Source organism: Lutzomyia longipalpis, chromosome 4 (assembly GCF_024334085.1).
Source record: "Lutzomyia longipalpis isolate SR_M1_2022 chromosome 4, ASM2433408v1".
Lineage (NCBI taxonomy): Eukaryota > Metazoa > Arthropoda > Insecta > Diptera > Psychodidae > Lutzomyia > Lutzomyia longipalpis.
In genome coordinates, this window is record NC_074710.1 from 15,346,977 (window position 1) to 15,367,198 (window position 20,222).

The window sequence follows — 20,222 nt, forward strand, 5'->3', positions numbered from 1 at the left end:
TGCACATGAGGTTGCACATTGATGGACAATGTTGGCGGAGGAATTTGTAACACATCTTTCAGCACAAACAATCCCCACAATTTAATCCAGAATTCGCAGAGTAAATGGTGGGATTCCCGCCCGTATAAGCTTTGTGTGCAGCCAGTATCGTGTGTGGCCCCCAATACTTCCACCCCCCTCGCGTTAGCATTAATTTCGTGTTAAATGTACACAAATCTCGTGGACTGTTATTTCTTCTCCAACCATCCATGAATACATTTTGTGAATCTTCCCCATTCACACCCTTGCGCCAAAGGGATGGATGTTGAATCCACGTTGAATGCAAAATCTCCTCTCAGTGTACCCCCCGAAAACTGTCAGTGTCGCCTCTCTCGGGCGGGGTATCATCGTTAATTCAGGCTCTCATTGCACTTTCTATTATCGGTGCAATATGAGAGAGGGAGTACTTTGTGCAAATTTGCTGGAGTAAAAGCAAACCTCCCTGCCGCACACCGCTGTTGAAGGGTTTCAGTTTGAAGAGATTAACGCCTCATACGGCCAACCCTTTCCCCCAGATTGCAAGCATTGTGTTTCAACACAAAATGCAACGAACTACCCCCTCAACTGTTGATGTAGGACAGTTTCCGATACACTGTACCAGAGTGGGACCTCATCGTAAATAGAATTACGTCACTGAATGATGAGCTCGAAGCGGATATTGGGGGTGGTTGATTCAGACAGTTGGGGGTGGTTTATGGGAAAGTTCTTCTTGCACACAGAAGACCATCTTTCCTCCAAGGAAGGTGCATGGAGCCCAAGTAACGATGATCTCTATCGAAGCTTAATTATTTCTAATCAGATTAAGCTTTCACAATGGCATAATATTAAATTTGGCAGAGTATAATGCAATTTATTTGTATGCCTTAATCGGTGGTGTGTGCACGAAGAACGTCCAATGCGAGGGGAAAGGTAAATGGATGGATGGAAAATTGAATTAATGCAATGATTTGCAGAGTAATTCGTATAACGATACAACCCTTGTAATGATTTTCACACGCTCCTTTCGTCGTTATTTTAATTTTCTCAAAGATAAAATTGGATAAAACGCAACAGATAATTATTAGAATTTTTTTAGGAACTTTTTAAATTAATTTTGAGTTGTTTAGAGTAAATTTTGATAAGAGAAAATTGGGTCCCGTCATTCTGTTTTTGCTCAGAAAATTCGGCTTTTGGTTAGAGGAATATTCCATTTTGATCAGGAGAATGTTCCAATTCGAAGAGGAATGTTCCATTTTGTCAGAAAAATCTGCCATTTTGATCAGGAAAATATGACATTCGATCAGAAAAATAAGCTATAAATCAGGATAATTTTTCATAACCAAAGCCTTATTCTCCTGATTTATTGCTTGTTTTTTTTTATGACCAAAAAGCATTATTCTCCTGATCATGAACCAATTTCACTGTCTAATCGTTAATTATCCTGATTTATAGCTTATTATTCTGATCGAATGTCATATTTTCCTGATCAAAATGGCAGATTTTTCTGACAAAATGAATATTCTTCTGATCAAAAGCAGAATTTTCTGATCAAAAGATTTGATCCGAGAAAAATAGATAAATTAACTTACAAATTTTCTTTAAAAAATGCATTAAATTAAAAATTTTTGCAAACCTCTTACAAAACATTTTCTCTCTAGAATATACTAATTCTTAGAAGAAATCCTTAATTTTATTGGCATTAAATAATTAAAATAATTTCCAAGGAATATTTCTGGGCATTTTTTCGTGTTTAATTCCATCAAAAACTTGCTCAAACTCTTCATATTAAAGCTTAAATATTTTCCCTTTGCAGGCAAGTCCCGATGGCAATATAACAACGTCCATCCTCAGCTTTACACCCACCATTGATGATCGCGGGAAGTTTCTCTCCTGTCGTGCTGAGCAACCACTTATTCTGGAATCTGGCATTGAACATGGATGGAAATTGGACATCTACCGTAAGTAAACAAACTCTGTGCGAGATTTTTCTCCTTCTTCCCGCCCCCCAACACTTCTTTGCCGCACATTTTCACGACGAGAAGAGCACGTTTTGCTTTGATGGGTGTTTTGAAATACGCGGAAAAACCTTCAATTGTCATGCCATGGTTTGAATTTTAAAAGAAACCAACAAAGAACATTCATGTTGAAGAAAATTAAGCAATGAAAATTTACCAAAGAAGAATTCAAATTACAAAGAAGAAAATTCCCTGAGAGAGAAAAATTGAAATTCGAATAAAATTTCATTTCTTTCAAATTGAATTTAATTTAGGAGAAAAATGCAAAGTAAAGAGAATTCCCGCCGTTTTTGGGGATTCCATCTCTAATCGTTCGAGATTATCCACTGGGCACAGTGCTTAAGCCCAGTGTGCTAAATCCTCCATGGATTGTGTGGATGGAAAATCCCCCCCGGGGCGGGGGGATGGGAGTGGGGAAAAGCTCTTTCCATCGTCTAAATTGGAAATTAATTCACGATTATGTATAATCACACACACACCCTGCCTTAGCTGGGAAATGAACTCACCATCATTCTTTTCTAAGGGCTGCGTTGTGGATTTTATGCGGAGGAGTTGGGGCTAAATGAGGGGGTGTCTTCGCAACATTAATACACTCAAAAAGAGGAGCTAAACCAACCGGATGTGTATCAATATTTCAACGACATACCGCGCGCGTAATGCTGAATGTTTTGTGCGGAAGTTTTTCCTTCTTTTCGTTCCTTTCGCTGCAAAATGAGCTTTTGCCGGTTTTTCTTAGCTCATGCAGAAAAAAAGCAAACACTCCCCACCCCCTCAACTCATTCCTTATTTTCCAAGGAACCAATATACAAAATTGCTCAAGTCCTTTCTCGTTAATGTACACAACTTGTGAAGGGAAGGGGGGGGGGGGGGGGGGGGGGGGGGGGGAAAGGAGCAGAAAGGGGAGAGAATTTTTGGGTGTTACGGAGAATTAGGTGTAGGAGGAGGAGCTAAAATATATAAATGTGGAAATGGAATTACAATTTGTTGTGGGAATGAAATTGTGGAAGCATTTTCTTAAATTTCCACGTCACTGATTTTTTATTAGAAGGTGGATTGTATTAGAACCTTTTTCTCTGAAACATATTTTATTGTTGTGAAGAATAGTAAAGGGACGTAGAGGGTAGATGAGACATCAGATTAAAAAAAATTAGATAAGAAAGCAGGAAGAAATGGGTTATTTTTTTTTTAAATCATTTTCAAAAATTTCATTTCAATGGAATAAATAATTTTATTCTGTAAGCAAAATTATTTATTCTGTATATACATTCTTTTAAGAAGAAAATCTATCAGGAAAACATTTAATTAATTTATACTGTGAAATGAGTTACAGTAAATTGATAAATAATTTTATTCTGCAAGCAAAATTATTTATTCTGTAATAATAAATTTATTTTGCCAGCAAATAATTATTTTTACAAGAAAAATTGTAATTTACTGAAAACAGAATTTTGTTTTAAAAAATTCCGTTCATTCTATAAGAAAATAATTCTGTCAGCTAGTCGTTTTTTTTTCTGTTAATAAATCTATTAATAATCGAGAGGAATTATTCTGTTTGCAAATATGAATATTCTGTAAGTACATAAACATAATAGAAATATTTATATACAGTAAAACAGTTTTTTATTTAATTCATACTGATCAGAAATCTAATTACGTTTATTTGCTGACAGAATACTTGTCCACTCATTCTGCTTCTCTCAAAATATTAATCCATTGCTGACAGAATATGAATTAATTGCTTACAGAATATTTCTTAACTGCTGACAGAATAATTAGAAAAATAATCATTTATTCTTTCCTTAAGAGTCTCTGAAAAGAATAAACAAATTCTTTGAGAATCTTCTTCTGAATATCCTTTTTACTTTTTTAATATTTTTCATGATTTTTCCATGATTAACTATCAAATAAAAAATCTCATTATAAATAGAAATTTTTCCACGTATGCAGGTATTTCTCCACCCAAAATAAATATTTCCCATCATATCAAATTATTCCAAAAGCAAAATCACCAATGTGGTGTAATAAAGTAATGTTAATATTTTTCTTTTTAAATAAATAAATTGTTATTATTCTCTCTCTCTGTGACTTGTATGTTAAAATAACATGAAATTACATGACTATTGCACCCCCTTTTTTCTCCCCATCATCCACAAGAATAGGGTTTGAGGAGGGATGGCGAAGAGCTCTCTGCATGAGGATGTCATGTTTATATGCAAAAGAATTGGCTCTATGTGACCCAATTTGCAATACATACCCAAGCCACGTTGACTACTCTACAGAATTTTTGATGCTCAAAAAAATGCGCACGAACAATGAGAAAAAATGTGGAAACATATTTAAAAAACAAAGAAACAAAAATTGTATTTGTAGCGCAATAATAAAAGAGATTGCTCAATGAGAATATTCAGTGAAATTTGCTGTTTTCTTCACCATATCTCTGGCGTTTTTTCCTCCTCCTCCTCCTCCTGAAGCATTTATTATCTCAGCAAAACGTGCTTCTTCCACTTTATTGTTACTATCTTCTTTCGCATTTAAAAATATATATCAATGGATAGAGGGAGTACAAAAGGGCGTGCAGAAAAAATTGGGAGGTGGTGTGGGTGGTTAGAGGGTAGTAGTTGTGATGGAATTTGATGGTAGGGGGATGAAGGAACTCAAGTGGCTTCCTCGCTAGTTCTTTTCCCTCCAATAAAACATGAAATAAAATGGGTTGGGGAGGTGAACGACGATGGAACTAAAATATAAATGTGTTGCTTGTGACGATAAATTTGTATTTAAGTGTGATTTACATTCTTTTGTATTGTAATAAGGAAAACGAAGAGAGGGAGAGAGAACTATCTCGCGTATTGTTATTTAAAGAAAAATCACCCCTCATACAAAGCTTCAGTCGTTCAGCTTTCCACCCACATTGAACTTTATTTTTTTCTTCAACAAGGAGGGAAAATGTGGCGGCATGAAGTGACTCCATAATTCCCCCGTGAGATAGACAGAACACTATATATGTACTGTACATAATATAACCTACTATATGTATAATTTCCGAACTAAAGCTTTATAATTGTATTTTGGAAAATCCAACAGATATTCCCGTTGTGTCGTTGGAATTTGGGACAAACTTGAATACATCGTCAATTCGCGAGGGAGCTGACGTGTACTTTGAGTGCAACATTAAATCCAACCCATGGGTATATCGTGTCAGCTGGAGACATAACGTAAGTCAACCCCTCTCACATTTATCTTCTTCCTCCTTCAGACAAAACATATTTTCCACCCACATTGAAATTTATATTTATTTTTTAGTTTTGGTTTGAATTTTAAAACAGAAAATTTATAAGAAAAACTCCCTCAATTTTAACTTTAAAAATACCTATCAAATACCTGCCAACCGGGTAATTATCACACGCAACGACAACGTAGTGGCGTAATAAAATATGAGTACATCAGTTAAATTTTCAATGGTAAAAGGGAAAAGAAGAGACAGAAATTCATTCAAAATCTCAATTTTCCTCCCAAGAATTTATTTTAAAAAAAAATAAATTTAAGCTTCCAAGACTTTTCTTTGCTATGTAGTGTATACTCCAGCACCAAAATGAGATTATTACTTTCCGCTTAAATCCAATATGTATGCTTTTTAGTGAGGAGAGAGAATATAAACGTAAGTTTGGATAAACACATACCCCATAAGTTCCTCCTTTGCCAGCTATAAGAGAATTATATCTCATATTGCGAGCTTGCATCGTAATTAAGTGTATGATGTGTGTGTGTGTGTTGCTTTGCACAGAGAAAATAAGTACATAACATTATATAAATTTATCTTAGTGAGTAATATTCACATAAAGTAAGCTTCCAAAACTTTCCATATGGACCCAAAGTTAGGTACGGAGGAGACTTGAGAGGAAAAGCATATGAAGAATGAATTTTCTTCAACACAGCGTTCTGCCTGTAATGTACAAGAAAAGTTGAAGAGCTTTTCGCATGGTTTGTTGAGGTTCTTCCCATAAAAGGGGAGTTACAAAAAGGAGTTTATTCATTTTAATTTTAGGAAAATCATTAATTTGAGGAAACAATCAGAAAACGTGTATTCTTGCAGAGCATCTCCTAATAGATTTTCCATTAAGGAGATGCAAAAATGCAAAAAAAAATCCTTAAAAAGAGATAAATTTAATCCATTGAATTTGTCTTTGAAGATTTTCAAAAAGAAAAAAAAATTATATTATTTACATTTTCCCCTCACAAAGAGTTTTAATGAGAAAATTTTTTAAAGAGAAATTTCCTTGGGAAAATTGCATGAACAAATAATGGGGAAGAAGGTGAAAAGTACTTCAAGGAAAAAAATTTATCCTTCTGAGAAAATATTTTTCCTCAAATTTAATTTTACATCTCCTTTAAAAACTGCCCCTTCCATCACTACAAAATCCACCCTTCGCACAAAGTTTAATCTCCGCAATTTTGCCCCTTTATTGTTTACCCGTGAGATCCTTATAATATTTTTCATAAATTCGCGCCACCCCTTTTTTGCCACAAGAAAAGGCACCACATACAAGGAAGAAGCTCTTAAGAAAAAAACGAATACTTGAGGCATCCATCGTCTAATTGCAGGGCAAAATATTGGACAACAATGTAGCCGAAGGCATCGTTGTGGCGAACCAGAGTCTCGTCCTTCAGAATGTAAGTCGTGCCCGGGGTGGTTTGTACACTTGCGTGGGTAGTAATCGCGAAGGGGATGGTGAGAGTAACCCCGTCACGTTGGATATAAAATGTAAGTAATTTTGCTCTTTTTTTTGAATGCCTCTAAAAGGATAGGAAATTAATGAAAAGGACAAGATAAAAGGGGGGAAAATAATTTTCTTTCGTGTTAAAATTCTCAAACATTGACTTGTTGGTATTTAGTTCATTTTTTGTAAAATAATTTGTTAAAAACTTATTAAAATTTCCAAAGTATATTTGTAAAAGAAAATGACATTAAAAATTCTCAGAGAGATGAAATTAATCAGAAAAAATGTGTCAAAGTTTGAATTATTTTTTGACAAACTTTCACAAATCTTTTACAAAATGATTTTTATTTTTCTCCTCAAATAATGATTTTTTCTTAACAAATATTTATTTAACAAGTAATTTAAAGTTTCTAAGAGAGTTTTATAGAATTTTCTAAACGTTAAAATCTCACTGGTAAACCTGAATAGTCAGAAAATCATGAAAAGTTAAAAATCATAATTTTTGGTGCTATTCATGTGAAATTTCAATTTCGGGAACAAACTTTTCCCTTTTATTAGTTCCACCACTGTGTCGTCCGGGACAGATGGACAGCTATAGTGCAGCAAGGGGTGAATTGGTGAAGATTCAGTGCGAAGTTGAGGCAAATCCGGATGACATCAATTTCACATGGAAATTCAACAGCACCCAATTTGAGTTCTTGGACATCCCGACATCCGTTATCGCATTCGATCATGCCAAGAGTATTGCTCACTATTTGCCACGAACAGAACATGTAACTATATACATATATTTCCTCTGTGTGTGTGTCTATGTAGAACTCCCTAAATCAACCCCCTTTGCCACCTTTACCCCCCACTACCCCTTCTTGCCCAAAATGGTAAGACACAAGACATTGCGGAGGTTGGTCAAAATTGTAGTAGAGTGAGACAGATTTCATGCTTCCCTTGTAGATTTAATTGTGCTCTCCAACACCCCAAACATAAATTCTCTCGTCTTCATTGAAATTTAAGAGAGGGAGGGATGTCTCTTGTACACTTCATTGCATTTAACCCCCTTTACATTGCCTCTCTTTCTCCACAAAATTCCCCCAAATTAATCGTTTCACAGAGAGATCCTTCTCCTGCTTGATGGAACATTTTCAACCATTCCTCCACATCGCCACCCTTTGGATAAAAAAACCTCCGTGCTTAAAAAAATTCAATGAAAGATCAAACACAACCCTCACAAAGGGATGATGATGAATTTAATGTAGAAAAAAATGATGAGAAAAAAAAAACGAATAAAACCCATAAACATCATTTCCATTCATAACACGCGGAAGGGCTATTTTTAGTTCACAAAATATTTTTGACGGCACCTGAATATTTATCAAGCGATTATCATAATTTTTATATATTTGCCCCCCCCCCGCTTCCTCCGAAAAAAAACAACCCTTTTTTATTCAACTTAACCCGTCAATATTCCAGTGGAATATTTTTATTTTCAGGGGCAATTGGGGGGATGAAAAAGGCAGTTTTTGTGAAATTTTAATAAGGTTGAATTTATTGAATATTATTCACGGGGAAATTGGTATTCTCATACAAAATTATGGGGATTACATTTGATAATTCGGTTCGGGGAAGTCTTCATAATTCTTTTTTTTTTGGGAAAAGTAGAATGATTCTCAAGAGAAAACAAATATGATGGAATGTTCCTTGGAAGAAAATTGTTTATTTTATAACCTTCTCTTAATATTCGGAATAATGTCGATATTCTCCTAGTAAACGGAATATTCTCTATATTCTTCGTACTTTTTTGGTATTCGGAATATTCACGATATTGGGGCTTATTCAGCGACTAAAAAACCATTGAAATTCGCTTGAAATCTTGAAAATTCAGTACAGAATTCGAAGATTTCAATGGTTTCTTGGTCACTGAATAAGGCCCTATCTGAATATTCTTTGATTTTGTTCCTTAAAAAAATATAAATTTCGCAAAATCATCCCGAATATCATAAACTATGAATAAATAAAAATTAACATCATTCTAAACGATGCATTAGCTTTGTTAAATAAAATTAACAATTAAGCAGCCGCTCTGTGAATTTTAAGTCCACTATTTTCACCCTAAAACTGCCCTTAAAACCATTTTAAAACTACACAGTAACATCTAATTTTCTATTCATAAATTTTCAATGTGAGGAACATTAAAGGATCCCATCTACTTTAAAGTACCCCCAACAACAACAACATTTTTGCATAGAAGAGCAAGAATACCTTCGTGTTGTACCGAAAAAGGGCACATCCCCTATATACTCAATTATATCCCAATTTCTTTCTCTTGCCCTTCGCTTCTGTCGCTCTTTTTGGCTCTCTCCTCCTGGCGCTAAATGAAATGTTAATTAAAATGGGTCAAACGATACCCCCGAGGGTCCGTTGGCCCCCCTCTCTCTTTAAAATCTCCTTCTTCACTTTGTGGGTTCCTCCCCGACGTGTGGGTGGTTGACTGAAGGGGAGTGTGGGGGTTGGGGTGTGACAATCAACTAAAGAGCATTCTGTGTGATTCGCCTTTTGCAGGATTATGGAACCCTTCTGTGTTGGGGTAGCAACGAAATCGGCACTCAGGCGGATCCATGTGTCTTCCACATCATCCCAGCAGGTAAGAGTTCATTGCCACTTCATACACCATCTCTCAAGAGCCCCAAGAGTGGGAGCTAAGATGGGGTTAATACTGTGAGGATTAGCCACCTTAATTTTTGTGCTAATTGTATCGCTACAATATAACCTTATGTGTGGATGTATGCGGTGAGATTCAAAAGTGCTTGAAAAGTGTTCAAAGAATCTATGCTTAAATTATGCTGATTGGTACCTCTTGAAAATCTCTTAATTTAACAACACTTCTTGAAAATGTTAAATTGTTCAAGAAAATCTCCTTAATAAGGAAATATTTTATTTTTGTTGCATTAACAATTTTCTAATTATAAATATTTGTTCTAAATTAGAAACATAAATCCCGAAAATAATTACCTTCTTATGCTCATTTCTATTGAGAAATTCTTTTTATAAAGGTTTTTTTTGTAGATTTCTTCTCAATGTATTAATCAAAACTAATAAAATTGAATTATTCGTTTTATTGATAAAAAAAAGAAAACTTTAAAGTGAAAGTTTATGGACAATTTGTTGAATTTATAATGCAAAAGCTCAACTTTTGCACTCTATGTGCAAATAAAGCTTTTTAGCTCATGCATAATATCTCTTTAGATGAAATTTCATTGATTTCACAGCGCGCACATAATCAATAATTCAAATTTCCACAAAAGTTTGTAATTTGTTATAGATTATATAGGTATGTAAGATAGAATTGCGGAGGAGGGAGCGTTCGGCGCGCGATCAATCGGTTTTGCACCCTCACCTGGAGAATTATTGATGAAAATTGACTTGCAAATTGGATCACGCGCCCCACACCGATGTGAGAACTTTTCCTTTTGGCGCGCGCTTTTGCGTCAAGTGGAGCGTGGTGTGTCTTTTTAATTAATGGAAACGACTCTGTGGACTTAGCTCATTAAAAATTTACAAAAGCAACATCGCTTTCATAGATTAAAAACAACCCCCAACCCCCTTCTGAGAAGTTGGTTTTTTTTCTTCTCTGTAACAACATGGGGATGTTGGGATGTTACCGAGGCTCATGGTACCTTTGCGTTCAAGAAGTGAATTCTCTCACATTTTGCTCTAGTTCGCGCGAAAAACTGCGTGAAGTTACGCGAAAGACATTTTGAGCGACAGCACACAAAGTTTATTCCCCAATGAGCTTTTACATTTATTATATACATTTTTCATGAAAACTGAATGTGAAAGATTTTTTTTTACAAAATGAACTGCAGAGGTACAAAACAATGCGCTATGAAATGTCTTGTCGTATGAAAATCCTGTGTCACAGATTTAAAAGAAAAATCTCTTAATCCCACCAGAATGTTAGATTTATTATCAACTTTGTTTTAAAAGTAATATGAAAGGAAGGAGTTAATTCATTTTGTTTTAAACAAGAAACAATTGCAAATAGAAAATTTCTTACGTTAACTTAGCACTGACTTACAGTGATCAAACGTTAGAATTTTGAAAGGGAAATTTATTAAGAAGAAATTTTCTTTTTCAATTTTTAATATTTTCTGAAGGATTTAAAAAAATGAGGGGTTTTCAATTAATACATGATTAATTTTTTTTTTCAATTCAGTTTCAAAAATGTATAAAAATTGCTCATTACGTCGTCAATGTTACTTAAACTAACATCTTTACACTGCAAAAGAATTTCAAAGTGAATCTCCGCGACAACAACAAAGAATCCTCATTAAAAAGACACAACAATAACATGCAATAACACTATATTAACTAAAGTTACAACGTCTTTCCTGTTTCAACCCTACGTGCAGGTCCTCCGGATCCACCGAGCAACTGCACAGTGCTCAATATAACGTACGATATGATACAGGTGGAATGCATTGAAGGTTTCAATGGTGGACTACAGCAGAGCTTTTTTGCTGAAGTTTACTCATCCGAAGCTCGTCAATTGGTGACAACCACAAAGTCTCGGTAAGTTCAAAAGTTTTCATTTTCCATTTTTTTCTCAAATTAAACCTTTTCTTCTGCTACGTTCCCTCAAATTACGCGCAGAGTTTTTTTTTCTGATTTTGAGGTTAATTTACGGCGTCCCCTTTTGCGCTTTACGCCCCCTCTAGCGTCATTTATTCTTGTTTATTTTTGTATTAAATTAACACGAAAATTTTCCGGCTTTACTCACCACAATTTCCCACCAAAAAAAAAATAATGGAAACTCATACACAAAAGTTGAAAGCATTGAATTTCAACGGTTGGAAAGTTATTCATTGGATGGGGAAAGAATAAATATACGAGGGAGAAAATAATTCTCGCGGTATATTTTTGCAATATTGTACCTACTTAATATTTCAAATTAAATTCCCGGAAATATTGCCACCATTGTGCTTTTCTTTCTCTTCCCATTTTTCTCCCAAAATGAAAAATTTTATTCTTAAAATTATTTCCTTCAAGGTTACCCTACTTTGAGATTCGTGGCCTGCAATCAGGTGTGGAGTACATACTCCTGTTTGCAGCAACAAATTCAAAGGGAACCAGCAAATCAGTCCGCCTCAATGCCTACACGCTGAAGAATCCTGAAAAGCAAACAGACATGGCTCTCGGAGCACCTGTCATTGAAGACATGAAGCCCTTCTTGGCTATTCTTCTTGGAGTTGTGGGTGGTTTAGTCTTCATTGCCTTCGTCATTGTCTTTATTGTCCGCCTAAGGGGTTCAAGTGGGAGGGATCACAATAACTGCACGAGCCACATAGCACCTAGCCTATCGACAACAACAACAACAATGAGAAACTCAACGCATCCATCGCAAATGGATGGACTCGATCCAGGAAGGGATTCATGCGATGATAGCCTCGATAGTATGGAGAAAAATCCCGATATTATACCACAAGGTAAGAATTTTATTTGATATCTTTTTTTTTGGGAAATTATAGGATAGGAATGAGTCAGAATTTAAAAGTCCTAAGCTAGAATTTTTATCAGAAATTTTAAGAGATTTTGTGAGAATTAATTTAAAGAATTGTTTGATGATTTTATGGATATTTTCCGGCTAAGAACATCAAAAATCATTCTTATTTGTACAATTCGAATGTTATGAAAAACCAAAAATGAATAATCTCCTTTCTTTTTCTTTGAATTTTTTGATAAGAATCAGTACAAAAATTTTCTGTTGATGAAAAATTTGAAAGATCATGAAAAGACTTCTTAAGTTTCAACACTAAATCCCATACTTTTCATGCCTTAACTTTCAAGGAGCAACTCCTTAAATTTCAAGAACTCTATGGCCAAAAATTCAACATCTTCCGCAAAATCTTTTATATACCAAAATGTTCCCTCTGGGGCACTCTTTGGTAGATAAAAGAGCATCATTTTCATCACACTGCAAAATCTTTTCCTTCTGAAATATATCTTCCTCCACTTAGGTCCCCAACCATCACTTGGAGACCGCGATGATGAGAAGGGGTTTGAGTGGATCAATACAACTGCCCACCCACGGTTGTATGCAACAGCTGCCCTCGCTGAGCAGAATGGCCTCAATGCCCTGGGCAGCTATGAGAGGATGGTGGCATATCAGAGTGCTGCTGCTCCGAATTTCTTGCCACCAACAACTTACAGCACAATGCGACCTGTGGTCACGAGCCTGGCGCAACAGCCAACAATGGTACGTTCCTCTTTGCGCCTTTACAATCTTCCCTTTTCACCACAAAAATCATAACCAACAATTTAATTATTCAACTTCAAAATTCTTTACAAATATTTCATTTAATTTGTGTGCGCAGAATGACCATCTAACGTATGCAGACCTCTCCCTGCTGGCCCCATCGAAGCGACCACCCTATACGACAGCAACCCTCGGACGACCACGACATGGTGACCTAAAGCGACAGCACGAGCCAACGATTTACGCACAGGTAAGTTAAATAATTATTAAATTAAATAGAAAAGTTTAAGTTTGAAATATCTTCAAGACAATTTTCGGGTAAAATTCATGTCTTAAGAAAGTAAAAAAGAAAGCTGTTAAAAATTAAATCCACTTTTCACTGAGCAGCGCGGACCTCCGCGTGTCCGTCTGCTCTGAAATCTGAGAACGATCTGACAAGTTTTTTCAGTGACACTTTGTCATGAATTCCAGTCTATTTTTTTCCATTGACATTTTGGAACTTTCCAGTGACCACCTCTGGAATTCTTCGAGCCTTCATATGGCGCCAAATTTGAATTTATTGAGACAATTTGCAATTATTTTAACAAAAGCCTTAAGATTTTGTTAATTTTTTCTCTAAGTTCTGAATTACTTCGTTTACTCAATTGTTAAAAAATATTGTTGTAGCGGGCTTAATGCCGCGGAAAGCTCGGATCGATAAGGTCACGATCTCCTTCCTCCAAATTCTTCAGCAAGCCCTGGTCAAATGGCCACTTTATAGGGTCACTTTCAGTGCCAACTGTGGTATTGATCACTGGGGTGAGATTAGCGAGTTAAATCCCTCGAGGTAAAACTGAATGCCAACCTCGGTGGTTGTTGCGGGATTCTGATGCTTGTGGCACTCAGAACAATTTGACTTGAAGCTAGTCCCAAATCTTTTGTGAGTGTCTCTATGCAAGATGTCACCTCACCACTACTAGAGTGGAAGCTTTCTCTATGAGGGGCTTACAGACCTTCCCGATGTCCAGGAGGGTTGGTTGCGAACGGCTCGCTCTTTAGCGGCTGTTCTAAAATGCTCGCTCTGTAGCGGCTGTACTCACCTCAATTTTGAGGGAATGGCTGAGCTTTTCCTGAGGTCTTGCCTCTACGGCTGCTCGCCGTCGAATGATGCTGATCAATTACGCACACTGCTTATATAGCAGTCCGATCGCAAACAGGTTTGATCCTGTCGCGCGCATTTGACGCAAGGGGTGCGTCATTTAGGGAAATATGGCCAAGGGGCATTCCACTTTTCGTGGTCTTGATTCTTGATTCCAGAATCACTCTTAAAAATAGTTGGGTTGAATTTATGAGAAAAATCACCCATAAAAATATGTGAGCAGTAGGTATTAGAAAAATTTGGGAGGTAAAAATTAATCATTTTCGGGGGTTTTTGAGAGCATTGTTCGGCATCGCCGTAACAATATATTTAAACTTTCACAAATAAAGAAGCGAAATTTTTTTTTTTTTACTTAATAAATCTCCTAGTTAATCTATATCAAAAATGAATGAAATTTTTTATCAATTCCCTTTTTTTGATAAAATATTTATTAATATTTGATAGATTTTTTAATGATTTTTCCGGATTTGGATGAGAAAATTGCCAAATGGATAATCACAAAAGCCGCTTTTGTTATTGAAATTACAGTACAAAAAAAAAGTAATCAACTTTCACGCACACACACAATGATAAAAGATTGCGTGGGTGGATTAGGGGTGGTTTGGGGTGTGCAGAAGATTTATCCGATATGTGATTGTAAAATGAAAAACAAAATAAATTTATAGTGTGTTTGTGTGTGAGAAAATTAGAGGAAAATTCAGCAAATTCGAAAGAATGTGTGGGCGGAGGGTTGGGGTGGCGTGTGCGGTGTTTGTGCTGAAAACTGGGGCGATGAGTTGTGATGAATGGGAGCGCGCACGGGGGAAAAATTTTTAGCACACACAAAATACATTCCCCGCCGTGCCATTAGAGTTGCTACTGATGCACAGCAGCAGAATGAGATGGTCTGGCCATGATGCCAGGAAGCAGGGAAGGATGAGGAAGAGAGCTGACTAATCGAAGTTGATTTGCAGATTGATTTGGCTAGAAATCCCAGCTATACCCACCACCCATCAGCTGTCTATGGCACAAATACAATTTCCCGGCTGCCACCCACAACGGTCATGTCCCATCCATCACAAATGACAACGTTTCCACCTCCGGCGCCCTTTGCGAATAAAACACTCGTGACAACAAACAACATGACAGATGGGCCCTGCTCAAATAGTGCGGTAAGTTCAACCACCCCCCGCCCCTTTAAAGCAACCCCCAAACCGCAAATTCCATCCGCACGGTCCGAGAATGTTGCCTCCCAAACATCAAATTTACTTGCATATTTGACCCGTGATTTGACCCACCATCACTCTCTCAAAATGCAAACATAGCTATGTATATAGATGAGCCCTTTCTGACTTTCCTTTTACCTCCCTAAATGTGGTGCTGTGTACCTGACATCCACGCACCTTTACGCACTTTCACGCAATTTTGAGAGAGAGAAAGGAGTTTAGGCATTTTCATAAAACCTTTAAGTTTCAAAATTTAACGTTATAGTTTTATTTTAAATATTAAAATAGAATTTTGAGATAAATTAACTCTTTGGAAAACACTGAAAAACCTTAAGGAATCTAACTACTAACAGTTCTTGCATTTAAAATTTTATTTAAAAAAAACTGCTAGAATTCTCCGATATTCAACGTGTTAAAGATATATCATAAGTACGACATTAACAACTAAATTGAATTAACATTGCAATAAAAATTCACAAAAAGTCGCTCACTTACACTACTAGAAAACAGGAAAACTGCGAAATAATTCTATACTTTAACATTCAAGGTTTTTCATAGACAAAAAACAGCTAGAAAACGAAAAATAATTGATGGAATTGCAAAACGATAGCAAACTACAGGAATTTTGAGAAAAAAAAAGCTTAAACTACTATAATGTCCCAGTATTTAACAGCATGATAAGGGCAATTAAGTAAGACAGAAAAACCCAACTGAATTGAAACTGCAATAAAAAATCACAAAAACTTTCGAGAAAAATGCTTACTTGAGCTACTAGAGAAGTGAAAAACTGCAAAAGATTGCGATGAGACGCCCAAACTGCTAGAAAACAGAAGACTGCAAAAATGTGAAAAAAAAAGCCTAAAGTCCAAAAAAAAAAGAAAAAAATTGCTGAAATTACAAGAAAATAGAAAACTGCAGACATTGTGATAGAGCTAAAACTTCTAGAAGACAGAAAACAGAAAAGAATTGCAAAAAGTACTTAAACCGCCGGAAGGCTGTAAAAACTACAAAGAAGCTCTTAAAGAAGAAAAAACTACAGCAATAGAATACTGCAAGAACAAAAAAAACCGTTGTAATGGAAAAATATTAACGCTTGACTTGCGTTTCCATTGATTTCTAAACCTTAGAAATATACACTGCGGACTGGAAAATTCTAGCAGTTTTTCCCCCAGAAGAATTTTCATAAAACAAATGTTATTTGGACGCCATAAGACTTCCAGAGGTCTCCAATTTTAAGTAATTATTCTGAAGTTTTTGAAGGATTCTCATTCCACATTGTGCAGTGAATAATGTCCTTTTCCATTCAACGTAATTGAATTATTTTTATTTCCTAACTAATCATACGAAAAAAAAACTTTTAACCCCTTCTAGACATTCAGCAAGTTCCTTTTTAATTCTTCTCCTAAATTTTCTTTTCTTATTTCTCTCTAGAAAAATTCTTTAATTACTTTCTTCCCTACATTATCCCAACAAAATTGCATTGAGGAGTGAATTTTTCTTTCTTTCTTCAATTAGTTTTTGTCTCTCTTTACCTCTCCTCTGTGAGAACTTTTCCCCCTCCCCATTCCCATTCCGCAAATCTCTCTGGGAAAATTTTTACGACAGATTAGAACTGTGAAGTTTTTATCTTGATTGTTGTGGATGGTTTGCTTTTGCAGAAGAATCCCACCCGGATGGCAATCCCAGAGGGGGAGGTGACCAAAACAACTACCCTTGATAGGTCATCGGGTATTACGTCACCTCCCCCCGTGGATCCCACCATTAACTACACAACACGCTTCTGACACCAATAAATTCATCTCCTCTCCACCAACCCCCACCAACATCCTGTAAAATGAACGAATCCTGGGAATCTCGTTCGCGAGGAGACAACAACTTTTTTGTAAATAAACTAAACTAAAAAAAAATATACACCTATTAAAAACAACAATAAAAACGTTTTGAGGTAAATAAAAAAAACAAGAACTATATACAACCATTTGCGACAAACACTGTGAATATACTTAACGAAGATATAAAAATAAATAAATTCAAAAGAATAGGAAAGGCAGCGTAAAAAGGAATTTTAAAAAAAAACGTGTTTTTTTATTTGTATTTAAGGGAATGTAAAGCGGCGTTGCAACAATAATTGAAAGAAGGAAAATGACGAGTTAATTGTACTCTATTCAAAAAAAACTTTACATTGACGATCCGCAGTCTTGTTGAAAGATAAATAAAAAAGAAGAAGAAAAGTCTTCTTTCTTATTGGTTGAGAAAATTCGAGCACTGTTTTCATTGGTCAATCCACCTACACCCACATTATCAATCAAAAGTGGAGCATCAATGCAAAGTTAATTTGAATAGATATAATAAACTTCAATCATTCTTCGATAAAAGAAAATAAAAATCAAAGAGAAAAAAACGAAGGAAATTTAATTTTTTTTAAACTGTAAAATGTGTAAAAAGAAAATTAAAAATTTTTCCATCTAAATGGCTCAATTTTCGTATATATATTATACATAAAAAAAATAGAAACTCCTTTTTAACCTTTAATTAATCCTCTCTAGATAATAAAACGAATATTACAATTAAAAAAATTTATTAATTCAATTTACAAAACTTTGTTTTTATTTGACATCCATTAATCGTTTTCAAACGATCCCTCAGCAAAAGGGAATCCAAAACTTTTTCACATTTATCGAGAGAAAAAAGAAGTCAAAAAAATAAATTAAAAAATATACGAATACGCAGGGATTTGAAATAGAAAGAAAAAAGTCAATCAAATGGCTTGCAAAAGGTCAAAATTTTCTTTTTACCCAAAAAATAAAATGATTTTTTAAGTGTAGATAATTTTTTGATACAAAACAGAGATTTTATGTAAATTTTGTTGCAAAATAAAGCAAAGAAAGATGAATCAATGTGGATGGATTCATTGCAGTAAAAACAGGCGTTTCAATTGATTTTAAAGCCGTTCTAACATTCATTTTTGGTTGTAAAAACATTTTTTTTTTTATATTCCATATTTTTTTTGTGTTTGAATTTGAATTTTCGTTGCTTCAAAAAATGCTTTGGGTTCTTAATTTATTGTTTTTCAAAATTATAATTTTTTAATTATGTTTTAATTTTAATTATTCTCTTTTAAAACCTTTTCAGCTAATCTGAATTTTTTCAAGTGTCCAGTGCAGAAATTATTGGTAAGTCAATTTTATATTATTACTTTATTTATGATTTCTTAGAAATATATTTTACATTATTACTTACATACATATTTGGGGATTTTGTACCTGATGAAGGACATATTAATGTTTATCGCTTTTACGAAAATTCTCATCAATTGTTTTTTTATTTTCTCCATTCTGTGAAGCCATTTCTCGAAGAAAATGATTTAGAATGAAAAACTTTTTCAACAGTGAACTTGCCGGTGGGACGTTAATTCTTCACCATTTTCTTACACCGCACCGATTGCAAACCATTAGTTTGTGCTAAAGGGAATAAAATTCAATTTACGTGGAACCGGGGGGGGGGAGTACTGTTGTGGAGCATACAAGAGGAGGTAATGGTGATGCTGCAAAAGGGGGAGGAAGGGGGAACTACACCCAAAACATTGCAAAGTGATGCGGCAAAATGGCACTAATTTCATCATCACTAATTCAATTTTCGCACATTTTCCATCCAACGTGCTGCGTGACAAAACCACCCCCTCCACCCTCAAACCGACACAAATTCAAACCACTTCGCTTCATCTGAAGCATTACCTAATGGCCGATTTAAGGGATGTCACTTCCCCATTTTTTAGATAGATAGATAGATATTTTATTTCGTTTCCAAACTGCGGCTGCCGCCGTCTTCATTACTATTCTTTATCATTTCTATTCTTTTCTTTTTTTTAAGAAGGAAGGAATTTTGGGAATTTTTCTTCATCAAATTCGGCTTTTTCTAGTCTAGAATAGGTAGAAAAATGTCCCTTTTTTCGTACCTCATTCACTATTACAAGGAAAACTAACAAAATAATCTATGAGCGAGCAGGTTAACATTCGCTAGTACGCAACACATCAATAAAACATTAGCGACTATGTTTCAAATAATTAATCCTTTCGTGTCCTCAAAGGTGCTCTCAGAGGACTTTTCTCTTTCAAAACGTTTTCCTTGGAAACATCTTTGAAAAATTAAACTCATTGGAAATAATTAAGTTAATTTAATTCCTTGAAAATGAAATGTTTCAGTGTTAGAGTCAGAGTATGACCCAAATGGACGTCAAAGTGTTAACGTATTATGGATATTATTCTTCTATAAAAATAGATCATTATTATGTATGGAAAACCTTTAGCTTGACATGTGAAAAGGCATTGAATTTTTGTGTGCTACTCCCGCATCCATTTAATGACATGAAGTGTCCGTAACACTTTTCTCCATTCGTGCGTCAGAGGAAATGAAAGGAGTGAGAAAACAAATTTCCGGATGTCAGTGTTGTTAGCAAAATTAATCGATTCTTCGACAACTCACCCCAGCCCCCTCCTCCAAATCCCATTTCTTATCCCATTTGCACAGCAAATGGAACAATGTTGCATAGCCTCGATGTTGGGGATTTAATACATATATGTTGGGGAAGGTGATTGTTGCTGCAAAGAGCTTTCTCTGCATGAATGGTGTGCACCTCATATTTAGATTGATAGAATGAATACGGGGGGAAGGAGGCTCCCGTTCTTTGTACGTCACACAAAATTCTCCAGCAAAGCTCTCAAAAGTGTTTTGAAGTCATTAATTTGCGAGAAAACATACAGCTGACAGGGTTAAATAGAGTTTCAAAACTATGCGACCAACAACTTTGTACTCTTCGTTACAACCTCAACTTTGACTAAAGGAAATTACAATATCTTATTGCTTTTGAATGGAATTTAAAAG

At 35.3% G+C, this 20,222-nt stretch overlaps 1 protein-coding gene across 1 annotated transcript in view; it reads left to right on the forward strand.

Annotated features, from left to right (window-relative positions):
• The window catches only part of LOC129796676 (nephrin-like), a 75,858-nt gene extending 58,488 nt beyond the window's left edge, over positions 1-17,370 (forward strand). Inside the window, exons 7-17 of the mRNA XM_055838799.1 lie at positions 1,832-1,976; positions 5,115-5,245; positions 6,633-6,792; positions 7,307-7,521; positions 9,305-9,386; positions 11,155-11,314; positions 11,792-12,228; positions 12,760-12,998; positions 13,117-13,248; positions 15,090-15,287; positions 17,000-17,370. Coding sequence (XP_055694774.1) covers positions 1,832-1,976; positions 5,115-5,245; positions 6,633-6,792; positions 7,307-7,521; positions 9,305-9,386; positions 11,155-11,314; positions 11,792-12,228; positions 12,760-12,998; positions 13,117-13,248; positions 15,090-15,287; positions 17,000-17,125 — 2,025 coding nt within the window. The 3' untranslated portion in view covers positions 17,126-17,370. The remainder of the gene's footprint in view (positions 1-1,831; positions 1,977-5,114; positions 5,246-6,632; positions 6,793-7,306; positions 7,522-9,304; positions 9,387-11,154; positions 11,315-11,791; positions 12,229-12,759; positions 12,999-13,116; positions 13,249-15,089; positions 15,288-16,999) is intronic.
• The last annotated feature ends 2,852 nt before the right edge of the window (positions 17,371-20,222 follow it).